The sequence below is a fragment of the Nicotiana attenuata genome, chromosome 8 (assembly GCF_001879085.1).
Source record: "Nicotiana attenuata strain UT chromosome 8, NIATTr2, whole genome shotgun sequence".
NCBI lineage: Eukaryota > Viridiplantae > Streptophyta > Magnoliopsida > Solanales > Solanaceae > Nicotiana > Nicotiana attenuata.
Genome location: NC_031996.1, coordinates 869,438 through 892,987, shown reverse-complemented (window position 1 = coordinate 892,987; position 23,550 = coordinate 869,438). Strand labels below are relative to the sequence as shown.

Sequence of the window (23,550 nt, the reverse complement as noted above, 5' to 3'; positions counted from 1 at the left end):
AGAATTGAATCAACTAACTATTAAAGATAAGTTCCCTATACCCATTATAGAAGATTTGTTAGATGAATTGGGAGGGCTGTGGTGTTTTCTAAGATTGATCTTAGAGCTGGATATCATCAGTTAAGAATGGCTGAGGGTGATGCTCATAAAACAGCTTTTAAAACTCATGAGGGCCATTATGATTTCCTGGTTATGCCATTTGACTTAACAAATGCTCCATCTTCTTTTTAAAATCTCATGAATTCAAATTTCAAACCATTGCTAAGGAAGACAATATTAGTTTTCTTTGATGATATTCTAATATATTGCAAGGGTATGTCTGACCACATTGCACATGTGAAGGTTGTTTTTGAACTAATGAACAAATTCCAATTGTATGCTAAGATGTCTAAGTATGCATTTGGAGCCTCTAAAGTGGATTATCTAGGCCATTTTATCAGTCAAGAAGGGGTCTCTACATATCCTAAGAAAATTGCAGCAGTAGAACAGTGACTTATTCCTACTAATGTCAAATAGCTAAGAGGTTTCCTAGGTCTTGCTAGGTATTATAGGAGGTTTATACAAGAATATGGAGCCATATGCAGGCCATGCCCAAGAAGGATGGCTACACATGGAAATCTGAAGCTACTGCAACATTTGGTAAGCTGAAACAAGCATTGATCTCTGCCCCTGTGCTGGCAATGCCTGACTTCTCAAAGCCTTTCTTGGTGGAGACTAATGCAATTGGTAAGGGCATAGGAGCTGTAATTATACAACAAGGGCACCCTATAGCCTACATCAGCAAATCACTGGCACCTAGACACAAAGCAATGTCTGTTTATGATAGGGAACTATTAGCTCTCATATTTGCTGTCACTAAATGGTCACATTATCTCTTGGGAAGACCATTTATAATAAAGACTGATCAGAAAGCTTTAAAACACTTATTGGAGCAGCATATCCATACGGACTTTCAAATAGCTGGCATTTCAAAGTTGATGGCTTTTGACTTCTCTATTGAGTATAAGAATGGGGCTAAAAATAAAGTTGGTGATGCTTTGTCAAGGAAGCCTAATTCTGAATTACTAGCTATCTCTTTATTATCTTCCAATGATTCACTATATGATCAGATAAAAGCAACTTGGACTTCTGATGATCACCTGCAGAAGCTGATTGCTAAGTTACAGAACCAGCCTTATAAATCATTCACCTAGAACAATGATCAATTAAGGTGGAATGGTAGATTGGTGCTAGGTGATGATCAGCAACTCAGAGCAACTATCATTGGTTTATGGCATTCCACTACATATGCTGGACACTTTGGTATGTATGCTACATTAAAGAGGTTGCAATCTCTTTTCTATTGGAATTCAATGGCTGCAGATATAAGGGATTTCATCAACAAGTGTGATGTATGCCAAAGGCACAAGTATGATGTTGCTGCTTACCCTAGTCTGCTACATCCACTTCCTATTCCTGATGGAGTGTGGACTGACATCTACTTAGATTTTATTGAAGGTTTGCCTAAATTTCATGTCAAGGATGTTATTCTAGTTGTTGTGGATATACTCAGTAAGTATGAGCATTTTATGAGCCTGCAACATCCATACACTACTCAGACAGTGGCCCAGACTTTCCTCGATAATGTTTACAAATTGCATGGCTGGCCTGTTACTATTACAAGTGATAGGGATCCAATGTTTCTCAACAATTATTGGCAGGAATTGTTTGATTTGCAGCTACAAAGATCTCCATCATATCACCCTCATACTGATGGTAAACTGATGTTTTAAACAGAACCGTAGAGACCTATCTCGGGTGTTTTTGTTCTGATAGTCCTCATGATTGGCCTAAGTACTTACCATTAGCCTAATGGTGGTATAACACCATATACCACACTGCTATTAAATGCAGTCCTTATGAGATATTGTATGGCCAAAAGCCACCACTCCATCTCCCTTATCTAGCCGGAGAAGTTGCATCAGAGATGATTGATAGATCATTAGCTGCTAGAGAAGCTATTATTAAGCTACTGAAGTTCCACATTTTGAGAGCATAACAGAGAATGAAGGACTTAGCTGAAAAGCATAGGTCTGATAGAAGCTTTGAAGTAAGGGTTTGGGTTTATCTCAAATTGCAGCCATACAGACAGATTTCAGTTGCCACTAGGCCATTCAACAAGTTAGCTGCTAAGTACTTTGGACCCTATCTTATTGATGCCAAGGTTGGAGTTGTTGCTTACAAACTCCTGTTTCCTGCTGATATCTTGATCCATCACACCTTCCATGTATCCCAACTAAAAAAAGTGCCATGAAGTTCCTGCTGTCATCAATCATCCTCATGTGTTTCACCTTTCTAGTCCCTACTGTCCATTGCCTGAAGAAGTCCTAGCAAGAATATGGTGAAGAAGGGTAACAAGGTTGTCGTACAAGTGCTGGTGAAATGGACAGATATTGATCCCGCTCAAGCTACCTGGGAATATCTTTAAGAACTTCAACACAGATTTTCTACATTTCAGTCTTGAGGACAAGAAATTTTTCTATAGGGGGTATTGTTGCAATTATTAGTGATGATACTTAGCTGCTGTCGTTAGTACTTAGCTCAGAGCATTAGAGTTAGTTACAGCGCTAAGCAGTTAGTTACATTGTAGAAGCTTCCAGAAGTTAGTTAAAGTCACAGTCTGTTACAGTTAGTTAGAGTAATGGGAATCCTTGAGTTGAGATCTTTCATATATAGAGTGTAATATGTACAATGGATCCATTCATTAAAATAACACTCTACTCTTACTCTTAGCTCTTCTTAAGCTAAATTCTCGGTGCTATCCTGATTCTAGTTCATTGTTCATCGAAATATTGCATTTCCTAGATCAATTTTCTCTTTGAATGCACTATGTGCATCATGTTGGTTCAGTTACAGTACATGACAGGGAAAGTGAAACTGAAACTGAGTCAACAAAGAAGCCAACTGGGAGGAGATCAAAGAGAACCCGAAGAATGTTCATATCAGAAGAATCAATGGAAGTGAAAGGAGAAATCAACTGAATTTGAACCTGAACCTGAACCAGTGAGTTCGTTTTCCGATACTTCTCCTGAAGAAGACATTACTATTTATCTAATGATTCTTTCTAAAGATGTATGGAGAGTTTATATAAGTCTGACTAGTCAAAATTTAGAAATAAAAAACAAGGGAAGTACCAATGTGAGATTTGTAACAAAGTATTAAAATCATCTCAAGCTTTAGGCAGTCATAAAACAATTCACAAGAAGAACTCTTACATTGAAGACAAAAACGAAGGGATCAAGTCAAATGAAAATTTGAGACAATTGAGATTGAAGAATGCGGATCAGAAAGTGCATGAATGCCCGTTTTGTGGAAAAATATATGGGTCGGGTCTGTTAAGTTTAGAATTTTAATAATGATCAATAATCTAAAAAAAGCCTTGACTAATGACATCTCTTTGTATGCAGATTTGGTAAGCAACAATATTGATAAAAGGAAAGAAGATCCTATTCAATGGCTATGTATTTTGAACGTTGCTTTACTTGAAAAATGAATCAATCAGTCAAAGAACAAAGAAGTCAATCAGTCAGGCTTTTCAAAGATTCTCAAGCGTGCAAGAATGAAAAGAGATCTAATCAAGGCTAGAGATTAAATCCAGAAGATTCAACAGAAGCTTAAATCAAGGAGGAATGAAGGAAACAATTCTTCAAGATTAAGAATGAATCTAGCTACCATTTCAAGCTAGATTCATGAGGCTACCCTTGGGTCTTTCTCTTAGATGTATATGCCTCACAAGGAAAGGACTCCTAGAATTGCTGTCATGCAATCCCAGAAGACAAGGAAACAAAAGACTCATCATGCTATATAGGAAGAAGTAGAAGAACATCCAAAGGCACGCAACTACATCATATGTTTCTAAGCCTTTCTATTTCTTAGTACAAACACCGTATTCCTGAGTCTACAAGTGTCACAAAAGATAGGAAGAGTTAGAACACAAAACGAGAGTTGTGTCAACATTGGAAAGAATCACTGTTGTTGTATATCGTTGGTGGTAAACGTACTAAAATCATCACTGCTGTAAACATTCATTAAAGATCTAAGAGAACTCTTGTGACCCAAGGGAACAGGACGTAAGTACCACACCTGTACTGAACCAATATAAAAATTGTTGTGTCTTCTTTACCTTTCTGTTCATTTAGTTTATCTCTATTGAAATCAATCACTGCGCAAAGTCTAGTCGACTAAACTCATACTTAGTCAACTAAGGATTTTTAAATCGATTACAATTCACCCCCCCCCCCCTCTTGTACTTTCAATTGGTATCAGAGCGAGACTCACGAATATTGCTTAACAGCAAGTGAGAAAAAGGTCATGGCATCAAATACAATCGTTGGAGCACTATTTCAAGAAGGAACATCTCAAATACGACCCCGGTACTTCAATGGCCAGCACTTCTCTCACTAGAAAGTGCGCATGGAGACCTACACTATGGCATATGACATTAAGGTTTGGCGTGTGATAAAAAAGGGAAATCTTCCAACTCCGCCAAAGAAGGATGCAAACGGTCAAATCATAATATCATCTGACCCTCTTGATTTAGATGATTATACTGAAGAACAATCAGTCGTTATTCAAGTGAATGCCAAGGCAAACATCTGTTGTACAATGCTATCAGCGGGGAAGAATACGAAAAAATATCAAGTTGTGAAACTGCAAAGGAAATGTGGGATAAGTTAGAAGCCACATATGAAGGAACCAACAAAGTGAAAGAAACAAGGATAAATCTCCTAGTTCTAGACTATGAATTGTTTCAAATGAAGGATGCAGAATCAGTGGAGGGAATGTTTTCTAGATTCAGCAAAATCATTGGAGACTTAAAATCATTTGGTAGATCAATCAAGAGTAGGGAACAAGTCAGAAAAATTCTGAGGAGTCTTCCTACAATCTGGCAACCGAAAGTCATTGCACTGGAAGTCAGGATCTTGACAAAAAGTCCTATGATGAACATAGAGGTGATCTAATTGCGTTTGAGAAAACACACTTAGACAGGCGTGTTCAACAAAAAAAAGAAGAAGATAGTTGCATTCAAAGCAACTATGGCTGAATCAGAAAATGAAGAAGAGTAAGGAGAAGAACAAGATGGAAACATAGCTATGCTCTCCAAAGTTGTAACAAACATGATGAGGAAAAACATAAATAGCAGGAAAGGTAAATCAAAATTCAGAAAAGGGAAGATGAACAATGCTAATGATAAAAATGATGGAAGATGCTACGAGTGTGGAAAACATGGACACATTCAAGCCGAATGCCCTGAACTGAAAAAGAAACTAAGCAGGAACTTTCAAAAGAATAAGTCCTTTGGAGCTTGGAATGATGAAGAAGAATCTGATCACGAGGAAATTGCCAACATGTGTTTCATGGCCATGAAAGAAGATAGCAGTGAGTACTCAGGTGAACTTGGTCTCATGGAAGACGAAGGAACAGGTGAGGATGAGGACTCAGGTGAACTTGGTCTCATGTCAGACGAAGGAACCAGTAAGGTACGTCTTCCTACATGTCCTAACTATTATGAACTCCAAAAGTTTATTAATATTGCTCTTGCAGATATTGAGAGAGTTCTAAACAAACTTAAAAAAAAAATCAAAAGAGAAAAGAAAGACTGGGCTTTGAAGTTGGAAGTGTGTGAAATTGAGCGAGATATGCTTCAAGATGAAGTTAATGAACCTCAACTTCAACTGAATGGATTGCGAAAATCCACCAGTCATAGTTCTGTTAGATCGAATAAAATTTCTCCTCATACATCTCCGACTAGAACTAGAAAGGCTCTCAAAATCCCAATAATCCCTCTTGTTTTTATTGCGGAAACTCGGTCACACTTCTAACCATTGCAGGTTCAAGAACAACAGGAGATGGGTCTGGTGACCCAAGTCTTCTAGTCAAGCTAATACTCAGAGGTTTAACCATTCAGGACCCAAGCAAGCTTCGGTACCTAAAAACAAATAATCTTTTTTTGCAGGAACACCACAAGAAGAATCAAAAAGGAAAATGGTACCTTGATAGCGCGTGTTCTAAATATATGACTGGTGACAAACAACTATACAAAACGGTCACCAAACTAGATGGAAGAACAATCACCTTTCGAGATAAATCAAAAGGAAATGTAATTGGAGTTGGAAGAGTTCCCCTCAGCTCAACATGTGGTGTAGACGAAGTGTACCTTGTTGATTAACTTGGTTACAATCTTCTCAATATCAGTCAACTATGTGACAATGACTACGAGGTTTGTTTCAAAAAACATGGTTGGTTTGTTGAAGATGAATCAGGTAAAGTTATTCTCTCTGGAAATAGTGACAGGAATGTCTATACTATTAGTAACTTAGATAGTCTTTGTAACCAAATCTGTCTAGCTTCTATGATTGATGATCATTGGGTATGGCATAGAAAACTTGGTCATGCCAGCATGCATACTATTCAGAAACTTTCCAAAAATGATCTCGTCATTGGTCTTCCAAAACTAGATTTTTCAAAAGATAAAATTTTTGAAGCATGTTAACTAGGAAAACAAACCAGATCCTCTTTTAAAGTTAAAAACATTGATTCTACTACAAAGCCTCTTCAACTCCTGCGTATGGACCTGTTTGGTCCCACTAGAACTGCTAGTATAGGTGGTAGAAAATATGCTTTTGTTATAGTAGATGATTTTTCTCGATTCACCTGGGTTATCTTTCTAGGTCATAAAGATGAGGCATTAAGGAATTTTGAAGTCTTTTGCAAGAAGGTGCAGCGGGAAAAAGGTTACTACATATCCTCCATAAGAAGTGATCATGGAGAAGAATTTGAAAGCAAAGCATTTGAGAACTTCTGCAGTGATCAAGGGATATCTCATAATTTTTCATCTCTAAGATCACCACAACAAAATGAAGTGGTAAAACGTAAAATTAGAACCTTGCAAGATATGGCAAGAACCATGATTGTGAAAAATTCTGTTCCACACCACTTCTGGGCAGAAGTTGTAAGCACAACATGTCACATCATCAACAAATGCCTAATTCGACCTATTCTCAAGAAGACTCCATACGCACTATGGAGAGTAAAAAGACCCAACATCAGTTATTTTCATCATTTTGGCTGCAAATGCTTCATACATAATAATGGAAAAGACATTCTTGGTAAGTTTGATTCCAAAAGAGATGAAGGTATTTTTCTTGGATACCCTCCCTCTAGTAGAGCATATAGGGTTTTTCATAAGCATACTTTATCTATTGAAGAATCAATATATGTTATTTTTGTGGACACTAACCCTCGCTTAGGAAATGAACAACTTCCTGAAGATGAGGAAATTTCCATAGTTCCAAAGTCTATCAATACAGATGAGAACACTCTTGATAAAGTGATTGATCAGCAAGATCAGTCGATTAACAGTCCTATAGAAAATCAGCGATCTTCTACAACTGATCCAACAAATTCTGTTGAAAAGGAGCCAGTATTAATTGTTCCAAATGAATGGAAAAGTGAGCCTGGATATCCACATAAGTATATCATTGGAAACCCTCAAGAAGTAATAAAAACTAGAAGATCACTAAAGCAGACATCGAATGTTGCTCTCATATCCCAGTTCGAACCAAAAAAGGTGGATGAGGCACTTGGGGACAAAGGCTGGATAACTGCAATGAAGAAAGAGCTTGATCAATTTGAGAAAAATAAGGTATGGGAACTCATTCCTAAACCACCAAATACATCCATTGTTGGAACAAAATGGGTGTACAGAAATAAGTTGAATGAATCTGGATAAGTTATGCGAAATAAAGCTAGACTGGTCGCACAAGGTTATTCACAACAAGAGGGAATTGATTACGAGGAGACCTTCGCCCCCGTTGCCAGGTTAGAATCAATTTGTATTCTATTATCCTATGCTGCTCACAAATGTTTTAGACTATTTCAGATGGATGTGAAAAGTGCTTTCATAAATGGGTTCATCTATGAGGAAGTTTTTGTTAAACAACCTCCAAGATTAGTAAATGAATCCTTTCCAAATCATGTCTACAAATTGTCCAAAGCGGTCTAAAGCAAGATCCTAGAGCTTGGTATGAAAGGCTGAGCTCATTTAGTCGAACATGGGTTTAACAGAGGTAATATTGATATTTTTATCAAACGATCATCTCTAGGTAATTTAATTTTACAAGTCTACGTAGATGATATTATTTTCGGCAGCACTAACCCTGTCTTGTGCAAGGACTTTTCAAACATCATGAAAGGGGAATTTGGAATGAGTATGATGGGGGAACTAACTTTCTTCCTTGGGCTCAAATCAAGCAAGTACAGAAAGGGATCTTCATTAGTCAAACAAAATACACAAAAGAACTCATCAAAAAATTTGGCATGTCCAACGCAAAGGCCATAGGAACACCTATGAGTGCATCAACTACCTTGGATGAAGATAAAGATGGTAAGAGTGTTGATGAAATAATTTATCGAGGTATGATTGGCTCCCTACTCTATCTTACAGCTAGTCGACCAGATATTATGTTCAGTGTTTGCAAAAGTGCAAGATATCAGTCAACTCCTACAGAATCCCACTTGACTGCTATTAAACGTATTATCAGATATTTGATAGGGACAGTCTACTATGGATTATGGTACGAAAGTTTAGATATTTTTTATCTTAAAGGTTTTTCAAATGGAAATTTTGCAGGAGATAAAATTGACAGGAAAAGCACAAGTGAAACGTGCCAATTACTTGGAAAATCTCTTATATCCTGGCACAACAAGAAACAAAGTTGCGTAGCCCTATATACTATTGAAGTGGAATATTGGCAGTAGGCAACTGCTGCACACAAGTATTATGGATTATGCATCAACTATTAGATTATGATTTACGTCTTAACTGTGTTCCTATTATGTGTGATAATACTAGTGCTATCTGTCTATCAAAAAATTATGTGCATCATTCTAAGCTAAGCATATTGAGATTATTCATTATTTTATACGCGATCATGTTGCTAAAGGTGATATTGTGTTAGAATTTATAAATACTGAAAATCAGTTAGCGGATATTTTTACAAAACCTTTGCTTGAAGAAAGATTTTATTTCCTTCGTAACAAAATTGGTATTTGTACAATTCACGTATAATTGTGCTTAATATTTTTCATAATTGTCTAAGTTTAATTTTTGTCCATATATTTTCTCATAATTTTTTCCCCAAAAATATTTTAAGTACTTGATTAGTCTGTACATGTATTAATTGTGAACTGACGGCGGGCTTGCAGAAGGCAACTTTTCAGTTGCCCTTCACACGTCTCTTCGAGAATCGAGGCGTCCTCTCAAACCCTTTTTAACCCCTTCTCCCTCGATCATATCTCCTATTCTCTCAAAGAAACTCAATCTCTATCTCTTTGTTTTCTTTTACTCATGGCCAAAACCAAACCCTCTCCTTCCTCCTCCATGCCCAAAAGAAGCCATCGCTTCAAGAAACCAAAGATGATCCTGTTGATGTAGAATCCTCAGAAAGCACAGACCATCTACTGACCGAGAAAGATTCCAATGATTCTCAAGAAGACATTCTTATCTCCCAAAAGAGGGCGGAAAACGACCAATGGAGTCCATCCCTAAAGAATCTTCTCAGAAAAGGGGAAAAACTGAAAATGTAGAGTTTGGCCCTGAAGATAGGATGAACTTCTATGGCCCTGAAGAGAAGGCTAGGTTTATTGACTTCAAAGGAAAGTCGATTGCATTTGGCCGCACTGTAATTTTAAAGTGTATGCAAAACTCTCACTGTGATGTTATGCCTGTTTTCGAAACTCAGAAACTTGTCTCTCTATTTGCTACAGTTGGTGATACTATCTATGAAGAGCCTGTGCGTATGTTTTATGCAAATCTGTGTTTGAATGATAAAGATGATCTGGAATCCATGGTTTTAGGAACTCGTATCATTCTTGACTCTTATCAGTTTGAGAAAATCTTTGCAACAAAGTTTGTTGGGTACATTATCTTTGTGCAACACTCCTGGCCAGATAATTTTCAAGTGTCGTGTAACAGCCCAGCCCGCTAGTGATATTGTTCGCTCTGGGCCTAGGCCCTCACAGGTTTAAAATGCGTCACTAGGGTCTAAGGCCTGTTAACTTATATACCCAGCATCCCTCTTATGTTTTGCCGATGTGGGGCTCTGTCTAAAGCCTGGGGTGTTACATACACCCCCTCTTATGGACTCAGCGTCCTCGCTGAGGTTTTCCCCACTGCATGGGATTTGCCTAGACTCAGCACTGAGGTTTGCCCCGCCTAACCGGGATTTGCCTAAACTCAGTTGAACTCTGACCCACCATCGGCAAGGCTGACACAAGAGTGGCTCTGATACCATCTGTAACAGCCCAGCCCGCTAGTGATATTTTCCGCTCTGTGCCTAGGCCCTCACGGGTTTAAAATGCGTCACTAGGGTCTAAGGCTTGTTAACTTATATACCCAGCATCCCTCTTGTGTTTTGCCGATGTGGGACTCTGTCTAAAGCCTGGGGTGTTACATGTCGTTTGAGGAAGCCAAGAGCGTATTTTCTGAAAACCCCCCTGATATAGGTCTAAAATTTTTGAAATTTGAACACCGTGTTCTAGCCCACATTATTGTTACCACTTTGCTACCCCGTACTGATTCACTGAGTACTCTGTCTCTCAGAGATGTGTTTGTTCTGTATTGTTTGGTAAATGGAAAGCTATCAACTGGTTTTCCTGAGTACGTTAGTACATGCTTGAAAGCATTAGGGATGTCTCACCTTCCGCAAACAGTTTGCCCTATGGTTTACTAATCTCTCACATCTTGAAAGTTATTAAAGTGGATCTGTCTCTCTATGCTCCTAAAACTATCTCCAGCATCTATGACAAGACTGCCTTTGCCATGATGGGATATACCTTGATTGAGGGAATATGGCTTAAGAAAGACAAAGCACCGGAGTTCATCCCTCCTCAGAGCACTGGGGGGATCAAATCTGAAGCCACCAAATCCTCTTCCTCAGGTCAGCTGTTACTGATGCAGCAAAACATTGCAGGTATCAAGGAATTACTAACCTCTATGCAGGAGCAGGTGGACATGATCACGGCAATAACCAGGAAACTGGAGCAGACGTGGCTAAGCTGAGGATCACTCTCCAAGCCACAAGGAGGCAAGGGATCAGGGCCATGCTGGATGTAACTGAGAAGCTGACCAAAATCACCAAAGATATTGATGCTTCTTATGACAGTTTCTGCACTAAAGTGATCAACACCCTGAAGTATTTCCTTGGAAGGAATTGAGTGTTTGGGATGCTTAGTCAATCTTTTTATTTTGTTTTATGTCGTGGTTGTTAAAACTATTTCTTTTGGTTGTGTCTGGGATGAGCATGTCAGTCGACTATGCTCAGTATAATTGCTTAGCTGTATATGATTTTTTGCCTGCTTAACTAGTACTATTATTGCAGTTTGTTCTTCTTGCTCTTTTTCATTGATGTCAAAGGGGGAGAAGAAACAGAAAGAGTACAGGTACAAGACAGAGGGAGATACACACAAGAATCAGCTTCAAAACAGAGGGAGCACACTTAAAAAAGAGAAGTACCCATAAATTAGTCAAACTCTTTTTAGATTATTGTCATCATAAAAAAAGGGAAGATTTTTAAGTTTAGAATTTTAATAGTGATCGATAATCTAAAAGAAGCCTTGACTAATGACATCTCTTCGTATGCAGATTTGGTAAGCAACGATGTTGATAAAAAGAAAAGAAGATCCTATTCAACGGCTATGTATTTTGAACGTTGCTTTACATGGAAAATAAATCAATCAGTCAAAGAACAAAGAAGGAAAGTCAATCAGTCAGCCTTGTGAAAGATTCTCAAGCGCACAAGAATGGGAAGAGAGCTAATCAAGGCAAGAGATCAAATCCAGAAGATTCTACAGAAGCTCAAATCAAGGAGGAATAAAGGAAGCAATTCGTCAAGATTAAGAATGAATTTAGCTACCATTTCAAGCTAGATTCATGAGGCCACCCTTGGGTCTTTCTCTTAGATGTATATGCCTCACAAGGAAAGGACTCCTGGAATTGTTGCCATACAATCCCAGAAGACAAGAAAACAGAAGACTCATCAAGCTATAAAGGAAGAAGCAAAAGAACATCCAAAGGCACGCAACTACATCATCTGTTTTTAAGCCTTCCTAGTTCTTAGTACAAACACTGTATTCCTGAGTCTACAAGTGTCACAAAAGATAGGAAGAGTTAGAATACAAAACGAGAGTTGTGTCAACATTGGAAATAATCACTGTTGCTGTATATCGTTGGTGGTAAACGTACTAAAGCCATCACTGCTGTAAACATTCATCAAAGATCTAAGAGAACTCTTACGACTAAGGAAACTGGACTTAGGTACCACACCGGTACTGAACCAGTATAAAAATTATTGTGTCTTCTTTACCTTTCTATTCATTTAGTTTATCTCTACTGAAATCAATCACTGCACAAAGTCTAGTCGACTAAACTCATACTTAGTCAACTAAGATTTTTAAATCGATTACAATTCACGTCCCCTCTTGGTACTTTCAGGGTCAAGCACTGGATGGACATCAAAGATCGCATCTTTTGAGTTCATCAACCACTGCTTCTTCTTCATCAACAGTTAGTGATAGTTTAATGGACTCAAGTTCTGTTAAATTCCCAAATGGATTTATAGATCTTAACTTGCCAGCTCCAACAGAAGATGAAGATTTTAGCCGGGTTAAGTTTGTCGGGTCGGGTAACGGATAAGGTTATTTAAATTAGGTTGGGTATGAATTAAAACGGGTGGTGTTATTATAAATAAAAATACATATGTCAATTTATGAGTGAATGACTTATCCACTGTGGCAGCCATTTGAAAATAAAGGAGTACCCGAGCCAAGAATGTAAAGCAAGGTTGATTATGAGCCAAAGTTCTAACGAAGGTTATTTGTAGACCTTTTCGTAAAGTTCAGATTTTTTTTTGGACCTTTTCCATAAAATGCATCATATGCAATAGGCGTATCATAATGAATATATAGGGCACAAGTCTTTCATCTTTGACTGATAGCATTAAAATATGTAATGGAGTGGAGTGCAAGTCGTGCATCTGTCAATATATTCAAGTCCCAGAAAAGAAGACTTTTATCTACGACCATACTATAGTCATGGGCTGTCCAGTTTTTCAGCTTAAAGATCTGTGCAAGCTCGAAGTTCAATATAAATAATATATTGAGAAAAATCTTAGTGTCATACATTTCAAGAAATATTGGGAATACATTATAAATGAAATTCATTTATTGTCTAACATACTTAATAATTGAGAACTTACAAGTGAACTCATTTATAGCGTATTAATACTTTCAATTTAATTATAAGAGTTTGTTATAAAATTTGCCTTTTCTTTTAATAATTATAAAATCTTATGTTACCTACATTGAGTATAAGTTTATAAGGTTCTCATTATCTTTTATTCTCGATTGTGTAAATATTATTTTTTAATTTTATTGCTATTAATAAAAATATTGATAAGAGCAAATTATTTTATTTTAAGTTTTATTCTACTCGCTGGAATTTTGCTTTTCTTGAGTTGAATGTCTATTGGAAACAGTCTCTTTAACTTCACAACGTAGAGGCAAGGTTTGCGTATTGATAAGTTGGTATTTTACCAACTTATCTTGCCTTTAAACCTATACTTTTGTTATGTTTGAGTGATAAAATCATGTATTTACTGTCATTTACTTCTATTTTACAGGGTGATTGTGATTTAGAAGTAATGGTGAAGAAACCAAGTGAAAACAAGTCAAAAGAAGCCAAAAAGAGAGAAAAAACTAGGCAGTGCCCTCAGGGGTCGCAAATGCGACCAGAGCTTGGGAAAAGCGAAGTCAGCCATAAAGGTCAGTCTTCGCAAATGCGAAGAGGAGTTCGCAAATGCGAACTCAGCAAGAATAGGCAGTATTCGCAAATGCGAAGACCACTTCGCAAATGCGAAGTCAACCTGGATAGTCAACCTTCGCAAATGCGAAGGTCTCATCGCAAATGCGAACCTGGGCAGTCTGGGCAAGTTTGGGAATTGCGAACTTTTGTTCGCAATTGCGAAGATCGTGCTTCAGGCATGGACAATTCTGGAATTTCACACTTTTGATCCCCAAACCATTTAATACCCGATTAGGCTCATTTGTAAAATATCTTTGGCATATCTTTTTTGGCTTATTTTCAGTCCTCATAGACTAGAGAGAACATTTATTGAAGTTAGGGTTTTGCACACACGCTTGGGTCTTGAAGATTGAAGCTTGTGGTTAAGATTTTCTTACCCATTTATGTTTATTTCTTCATTTCCTTGCTTTGTATTGAATATTTAAGTGTGTAGTATTTATTTCCAACACTTGAACCTTGTTTATGGAAGTATTCATATTTAAAGTGTGGATTAAATACCTTGTTGTGCTTATGTATTGAATGATTTTTATATATTTATGAAGTGAGTTATTGTTACTTTAATTATTCTTGTTCTTTAATGTTTCCAAAGGGACTAGCTAACCCTAGGACTCGCCCATTAACTCCGAATTGATTTTGGGAAAGATAATTTGGGGTTGGGAAAGATTAATTAACAAGAACTTGAGGCGTTAACCCTCATTTTATAGATTCTACCTAGGGATAGGATTGAACTACTTGTAGCCATTCCGGGTGTGCTTAATCTTCTAATTGTTTTAGGGATAATTCAATTAGGAAGTCTTTTTAGTCTTCGGAAGAAGCTAATTAAGAATTATTATTCGTGGCTAATTAACATAAACTCGCTCATATTTGTAAAATCGTGAAATACATTGGATCGTTACTTGAGTGTAATTCCCGATTCAACCATACTTGTAGCCATTGATCATTCTACTTGCTTTCTAGGTTAGTTTTCATTTCCGCATTTAGGTATAAACATTTTCAAACAAAAATTCTTAGTGTTTGGCATTGCGCGATAAGCGATAATTTTCTTACATGCCTAATCACCTACACATTGTTCTCTGTGGGATTCGACCCCGACTCATAGTTGGGTAAATTATATTGCATGCGACCGTGTCTATTACTTTTTAGTAGTGGATTTGGACGTCATCAAAATTGGCGCCGTTGCCGGGGAGCAATTTGGCGTAATTTAGGTTGTTTTAGAAGTAAGCGAAAGTGCTTTGGTCCAAACTTGTGAATATTTGTGTAATTATTTTTCTTACCTTGGTCTAGTTTTCTATTTGTTTTGTTTATTTTCTTATTTTTGAAAAATGGCATCATATAATGATAAATGGTCGGATGGTAGTTGTTCATACTTTGATGACCCTTGTCCTTATTGTGGAGGACCACACTCGTGGTAAAATTGTTTAAATTCTCCCGGGGGTGGATTGTGCGCACAATCTCAAACCCATGAGTGGAGTATTTGTGATAGGTGTGGTTTTTCAAAATGGTCATTGGGATGATTGTGCATATTTGTCCTTCCCTTCCCCAAGCCCCCACTATAATGATTCTACTTTTTGTGATGAGAATTATAGGGCTATGGAAGTGGAAGAAGTTGAGCATGGCCAAAATGGAGAGTTCAAGCTTATGTTGGAGTGTTTACTTTAAAAAGGCAACAAGGAGCAAAATGCCTTGGAGGAGCTTTTGGAGAATAGTCTCCAAAATGACTTGGCGCTTGAAAGATTGCACTCCCAACTGGATGAAATGATCGAAGCCTTAAGTGTTCAAAAAACCTCGGAAGTGAATGAAAGCCAAGAACCTTCTTTGGAGAATGAAAGTGAAAATCCTTCTTTGGCACTTGATCAAAACCAAGAAGAACTCTCAAATGCTCAAATTAGAAAATGATGCTCATGTTGGAGACCATTCTTGAAAATGAGGAGAAGCACAACTTTGCACTCGAGGACTTGAAACAAGGCTTGAAATACAATGATGAACACATCCGGGCTTTGGAGGATCAAATGCAAATATTGGTTGAGGCTCACTATGCCCACCAACTTGAGAGTGTGGAAGGAAGCCAAGAAGAGTCCAATTCCGAGGAAGAAAGTGAGCTTTACTTTGAGGATTCAAGAATTGAACATCCGCCAACCGACTCCATGAATGTTAATGNAGAAAAGGGTTAGTAAGTCAAGAACCATGCATGGATATAGAATGGTCGGAGCCAAAGTTACTGGGTTTGAGTAGTACTTGTGTGAAGAAGGTGCTGACGAGCTCAGTACGGTGGAGCAGCGCGAGCAAGTGGGAGGAGGAAAGAAGCAAGAGTCATACTGAAAGAGTTTCTCCATTGCTTGTTGCTGAAGGTCAACTTGAAGGCGATTCTTACAGGTGGCAAAGTCATAATTCGGATTCGCCTGTGTGGCAAAGGCCTGTACTTATGGGTGAAAAGTGTCAGACGAAGAGTGTTACTCCATTATCTGTTGTTGGAGGTCAACTTGAAGGTAATTCTTGCCAATGGCATAGCCACAATTCTGATTTGCATGTGTGGCAAAGGTCAATACTTATGGGTGACAAGTGTCAGATGGACAAAGTTTTTCCTTTACCTGTTGCTGGAGGTCAACTTGAAGGCGAGTCTGGCCGATGGCAGAGCCACCGTTCGACTTCGCCTGTGTGGCAAAGACCTATACTTATGGGTGAAAAGTGTATAACGGAGAAAGTTTCGCCGTTGCTTGTTGCTGGAGGTCAACTTGAAGGTGGTTCTGCTAGGTGGCAGAGCCACAATTCAAATTCAGCTGTGTGGCAAAGGCCTATACTTATGGGTGAAAAGTGTATGACGGACAAAGTTTCTCCGTTGTTTCTTTCTGGGGGTCAACTTGAAGGCGAGTCTGGCCGATGGCAGAGCCACGGTTCGATTTCGCCCGTGTGGCAAAGGCCTATACTCATGGGTGAAAAGTGTCAAACGGAGAAAGTTTCGCCATTGCTTGTTACTGGAGGTCAACTTGAAGGCGATTCTGCTAGGTGGCATAGCCACAATTCGATTTCGCCTGTGTGGCAAAGGCCTATACTTATGGGAGAAAAGTGTGAGCTGCCAAGATTTAGTGGGCTCATTCTCTATGATGAAAGAGGAAGGCCAGTGCATCATGTTGACAATGACCAATTCAGCAGTTATCAGGTAAAACATAGAAATTGTTAAAAGACAAATAAATCAAAGATAGAAAATTTTTTAAAACAAGAGTTTAAATTCTATGCCTATATAATCAAATCACTTATTAGAAAATTATCAGTAAATCTCTATCATAAACGATAATAGATAACCTGGTAAAATGATAAGTAACTTGCTATCGCAAGTTAAACACTGATAGTGTAAAAAAATTTGCACTGTCTATGTATATAACTTATATTCGAATTAGTTTCTGATTGTGATATTGTTGATTTTATTATTCGATATATTGTAATTGTACCATGTGTTAAAGAGAAAGCAAGATAGTTTTTTCACTCGCTCACCAACAACGTAATAAGATCTCATGCTACTTTAATTTTCTCTCACTCATTATACAATAGGTTCTTAATGTCTCTCTTTTTGTACAAAGAATAAGTTTCTCTTCTCTAAGAGTTCTTCAGGAAGTTATGTGTTTGATCTTCTTCTTGATTCCTCTTTTTGTAGTCAATCCCCATTTACTACAAAAAAATAAATAATGAAATTAGCTACGAACTTTGATATTCGGCATAAAAAATGTGTATTTATATGCATATCGCCTCGCATTTCACTCATATTTTGTGCGTTTTGTATGTGTAAAGTAATGATTTATTCTAATTCGTGATATATATATATATATATATATATATATATGTGTGTGTGTGTGTGTGTGTGTGTGTGTGTGTGTGTGTGTAGGAGTCAATTGGAAGTGATTTGGAGAATTGGCGTGCAAATTAAAGTAAAAATGAAAGAATTTGGAGGAAGTACGAGTTTGGTGTCCAAGTTCGGGCCAGGCACCAACCAAAATGCCGCTGACAGCAGGCTAAGAAGTTCAGTGTCCAGGTTGGCGCCAGGCACCAAGCGACGTTGAAGGGCGGATTTTGTCCTAAGTCGGTTGGGACTTGGAGATTTCAGCCCTACACGTCCCCAACATGTATAAAAGAGGCGAGACAATACACGGAACACTCGGGAGCAAGAATTCTCAGTTTTTCTTCATCTTTCTTGATATTTTCAATTATTCAACACTTGTGAAATTGTTTAACTTTATGATGGAGTGGCTAAAACCCATAAGTTCTGGTGTTGTGATTTAGCAATGAATATTGTTGTTTGACGTTGACTTAACCTTGATTACAATTTGCAAATATATGATTATTTTTTTAATTTTGTGATTAATTGCTTAATTGTCTGGCCAACAGTTAGGTTCTATTTACTATCTATGCTATGCTTGGGAAAGGTACGTCTAGATTAGAGAAGAATTGAAGAGGGCACGATCTTAACTCTGAGTGGGGGGCGGGATTTGTGGCTACTTTGCTGCTAGATTAATTAGTTACTTGTTAGAATTATTGCTTAGTATAATCACACTTTTGAACTCTGATTGACTCGACTGAATAATAATCTTGGTGAAACTAGTGTGTAGGTAATACAAGTCTCTGTGGGTTCGACACTCAACTTATCATTTTATTACTTGTATGACTACGTATACTTGCGTGTGCGTTTGGGAGCAACAAACTTCAATGCTTATATGTCGTTAAATCGCTCGTAATTAACAAAATTTTCTAATAATCTGTGTTAATTTGTCGCTAAATAAAATTAGCGGTAAATTTTTCTGTTTAGCTACAGAAATTCCGTGAATAATTCTTTTTTTTTTAGTAGTGTTGGACTTGATTCGTTTTAATTGTTGCTTATTAAATGTTGGACTTGGAGTGTGTCTTGAGTATAACCTTCTAAAAATGGAAGTTTGTTGAGCCCTTATGTACTTTGTTTCCCTTTTCCGAAATCTTCGGTAATTCCAAATAGACATTAGATTTTCATAGTTTTTTACTTAATAAGGTTATTGCCATAAAAAATATGAGGAAATATGTCGAGGTGTTTTTCGTTTATCAGCATGTAAAATTCTGTGACGGAGTGTTTCTAGCCCTTATGAACATGTTTTCTTAATGTATTAAAGAAGGTCTCTCTAACGGGAGAAAAGCGATGGATGTCTACTAATAATTATTCTGGCTCGACTCCGATAATACAATTCCGGGAGGCGAATTAAAGTATTCATTGCATAATGGGGAGGTGATGACAATCGATCTAGGATTTTCCTTTGTCAATAAGGTAACATGGTAGCATGTTAGACTGTTGTAATGTACAATAGCATGTTACATTTGAATTTAAGTAGTAAAATGGTTTCTTTTTTAAATAAATAAAAAGGAAAAAGAAAAGATAGTCACTTTAGGAAAGACACGTTGCTAATATTGGCAATATTATATTGGGGGCCTCTTAAACTAATATTACACTCTTTTTCACTTCGAATAGAATGATGACTTTCAACTCAAAGGTCAAACCTTCTAATCTTTGATTTCAATTTAGACACTAAAATGTCAAAAAACTACATCAAAAAGTACTTGTAGGACATATTGTTTAAATTGTAAAAAAATAATCATACCGTACCAAAAAAAAAAAGGTTCAAAGAGAGCAATTGTTTAATTTCTCAAATAATAATGTTTCCATACAAAATGAAAGAAGAAATAATTAGTCAATGTAATGAAACTGATATGGAGCATATTTTCGGTCATTAATTGTTGGTGAAACTACAAGTAAGTACAGTTGAAAAATAAGATAGAGAAAAATCTGAGTCGCGGATATCTCGCTCTTCTTAAGGAGATTCAAGCCCAATGCGGTAGTATATTCACCGGTCCAGCAATAATACTCTTGACTTGTCCCCTCCAGGATACAACAGTCCGACAATGTTGTATGACTCGAACGAACTCTAAACAAGTTGTTGGGTCCAAAGCTCCACCAAAATGAAAAACCTTCCTTTTCAATAAAAATAATTTGTGGAGAATAAGTTGGAGAGATCTAGAATTTTCTCCTTTTTTCAACTCTCGTTTTCACTATATCAACCACACTTATTCATGCATACTACAATATTTTTTCTTGCACAACACAAGAAGAAACACCACTATTTATAAGTTAGAAACTCTTTCATAAAATAAATAATAAGGTAGTGGTATAATAAATTTGTAGAACATGGTTAGTGATATAAAATTTAATCTTTAGTGGGTAATTAGTGGTAGATCATGGGTTAGTGGTTTCATGAGTTACACCAAAATAATGACCACTTTATCGCCAATTTATAACCACTATCTCACAAGAAATAATATACTTTAATATTAAAATTTTAATATTAAAATGCACTAACACGAACACTAACAAATGCAGCGGATGTGAATAATTTCCTTCGGCATAAATTCAGCATTGATTTATATAATAGTTTGGCTGCCACCTTCATTGTTCTCAAAGATAATATATACGTAAGTTATGGGAGAATTTTTATGTGTTAATTTTCTGCAGAATAATATGGAATAAAAATGCAAGTATAAGTAATATGTAGATTAAAATACAAAGATAACAGAAGTAACCCTCAAAAAAGTAAACAAACTTTTGTGTTGTTTAAAATTAAAATTTTAAGCTATATATAATTATATATAAATTTGTAATATAGCAAATAACCATTCAATAAAAACTAATGCCTGAACTAAATTTTTTCTGTTACTTGCATTACAATATTTACATTATTAATCTCACTAATAATCATTGAATAACTTGTTTCTAAACCAAACGACCTCTTAAGTTGTGACTCACTGGTTAATGGAGTAGGATTTGATCATGGAGATAAGAGTTATACCCCCAACAGAAACTGGAAAAAATAGATAATTTCTTTTCATTTGTCTAGCTTTTATAAATAATATTACTTAATATTTATGCTGGTAGAAAGTAACAGATATACATCATAAGTATGGAATCTTGCTCGAACATCGCTATTATGAATAAGGCGTAATTGTGATTAATATTTATCTCCACTTTTTTTGTGATGTTTTTACCAAATCATGCTAAATAGGCTCTTGGTGATGGACATTGATATCATGATTAAGAGGAAGAAGAGGTCAGTACGAGGACGGCCGAGGATTAGCTGGGGAGCCTTGACTACGGATAAAGCTCAGGAGTTGGAGGGGAGGTTGTCGGTTATGGGAGCCTAGAGGAGTGGCGAGGACGCGAGCGCTATGTGGACGACGGCGAACTATATAAGAGAGGCAGCGAGAGAGGTGTTAGGGATCTCAAAGAGTTTCTCTGGCCTGCACGAAGGTGAATGGTGGTGGAACGAAGTGGTTCAAGATAAACTGGAAGCGAAGAACGCGGTGTACCTGAAGTTAGTAGGTAGCACAGGCGAGGAGGAGAGGGGAGCGTTAAGAGGTATAAGGTAGCTAGGAAGGAGGATAAGTTGATGGCCACGGAGGCTAAAATTGCAGCAATTGGTCGTCTATACGAGGAACTTGGGAAAAAAGGCGGGGAAAAGAAGTTATTCCGGCTGGTCAAGGCGAGAGAGGGGAAGGCTCGGGATCTGGACCAAGTGAGGTGCATCAAAGACGAGGATGATAGAGTTTTGATGGGAGAGGCGCAGATTAAGAGGAAATGACAAACATACTTTCATAAACTTCTGAATGAAGAGGGGGACTGGGATATTGCGATAGGTGAATTGGGGCATTCCGAGTGTCACCGAGATTTTGGGTACTGTAGACGTATTAAGGTTGAGGAGGTAGTGAGGTCTATGTGTAAGATGAGTAGGGGCAGAGCTACCGGGCCAGACGAAATTCCGATAGATAACTGGAATTATGTGGGTAGAGCAGGCTTGGAGTGGCTGACCGAGTTGTTTAATGTTATTTTCAAGACGAAAAGGATGGCGGATGAGTGGAGGTGGAGTACGATGGTACCGTTATACAAGAACAAAGGTGATATCCAGAGTTACAACAATTATAGGGGTATCAAGTTACTAAGCTATACTATGAAAGTGTGGGAGAGGGTGGTGGAAGTGAGGGTGAAGAAGACAGTGTCTATATCCGATAACCAGTTCGGGTTCATGCCAGGTCGTTCGACTACGGAAGCGATCCACCTTATTAGGAGGTTGGTGGAGAAGTACAGGGATAGAAAGAAGGATCTGCACAAGGTCCCTAGGGAGCTTCTTTGGAGGTGTCTGGAGGCAAATGGTATGTTGATAGCCTACATTAAGGCGATTAAGGACATGTATGATGGAGCTAAGACTCGGGTTAGGACTGTCGGAGGCGACTCGGAGCACTTCCCGGTTGTTATGGGTTTACACCAAAGATCTGCGCTCAACCAGTTCTTATTTGCTCTAGTGATGGACGCACTGACACGGCATATCCAAGGGGGGGTGCCATGGTGTATGTTGTTCGCTGATGATATAGTTCTGATTGATGAGATGCGACGCGGCGTTAACGAGAGGCTGGAGGTTTGGAGACAGGCCCTGGAGTCTAAGGATTTCAAGTTGAGCAGGACTAAGACAGAATACCTGGAGTATAAATTCGGCGTAGAGTCCAGAGAAGCGGGCTTGGACGTGAGGCTTGGATCACAGGTCATCCCCAGGAGAGGCAGTTCCAAGTACCTTGGGTAGGTTATTCAAGGTGATAGGGAGATCGACGAGGATGTCACACACCGTATAGGGGTGAGGTGGATGAAATGAAGGTTAGCATTTGGAGTCCTGTGTGACAAGAAAGTGCCACCAATACTCAAAGGTAAGTTTTATGGGGCGGTGGTCTGACCGGCCATATTGTATATGGCAAAGTGTTTTTCAGTTAAGAACTCACATATCCAGAAGATGAAAGTAGCAGAGATGAGGATGTTAAGGTGAATGTGCAGGCACACTAGGATGGATAATATTAGAAACTAAGAAATTAGGGAGAAGGTAAGTGTGGCCCCTGTGGATGACAAGATGCGGGAAGTCAGGCTTAGATGGTTTGGGCACATGCGAAGGAGAATCCCAGATGCCTCGGTCAGGAGGTGTGAACGGTTGACCTTGGCGGGTTCGAGAAGAGGGAGAGGGCAGTCTAAGAAGTATTGGGGAGAAGTAATCAGGTGGGACATGGCGTGGCTTCAGATTTTCCGGGACATGGCCCTTGATAGGAAGGTTTGGAGGTCAAGTATTAGGGTGTTAGGATAGGAGGTAGTTGATAAGGTTTGTCCGTGGGGGAGGTTGGTCTGATAATGTTGGGTCCTATGCTGGTACCGATTATTGTTATGTCCATACGATTTCTTTCATTTTTCATAGTATCGGGCTTTATTCACTGGTTGTTGTTATTTTTCTCATCTATTTACTGGTTCTTATGCTGTTGTTATCGCTCATATGGTTCTAATATTTTTTCTCTCTCTTGTCTCTCTTGTCTCTTTTTGTTTTCTTGAGTCGAGGGTCTTTTGAAAACAGCCTCTCTATCCTCCGGGATAGGGGTAAGGTCTGCGTACACTCTATCCTCCCCAGACCCCACTTGTGGGAACTCACTGGGTTCTTGTTGTACCAAACCATGCTAACTTACCATGGTCAATTAATTTAATGAGATGAGAGAATATATATATATATATATATATATATATATATATATATATATATATATATATATATATATATATATAT

At 37.9% G+C, this 23,550-nt stretch overlaps 1 protein-coding gene across 1 annotated transcript; it reads left to right on the top strand.

The window, feature by feature from the left end:
- LOC109231424 lies at positions 5,157–6,208 on the top strand. Its single transcript, XM_019397088.1, has 3 exons — positions 5,157–5,750; positions 5,871–5,897; positions 5,996–6,208. Exons 1-3 carry the CDS (start codon positions 5,157–5,159, stop codon positions 6,206–6,208), a joined length of 834 nt encoding a protein of 277 aa, XP_019252633.1.

Excerpts from the sequence above, each read along its gene's own strand:
- LOC109231424 (XM_019397088.1), top strand. The coding sequence starts at position 5,157 with ATGATGAGGAAAAACATAAATAGCAGGAAAGGTAAATCAAAATTCAGA. Across the intron at positions 5,751-5,870 it reads AATCCACCAGTCATAGTTCT|GTTCAAGAACAACAGGAGAT; the intron begins GTTAGATCGAAT and ends TAACCATTGCAG. Across the intron at positions 5,898-5,995 it reads AACAACAGGAGATGGGTCTG|GAACACCACAAGAAGAATCA; the intron begins GTGACCCAAGTC and ends CTTTTTTTGCAG.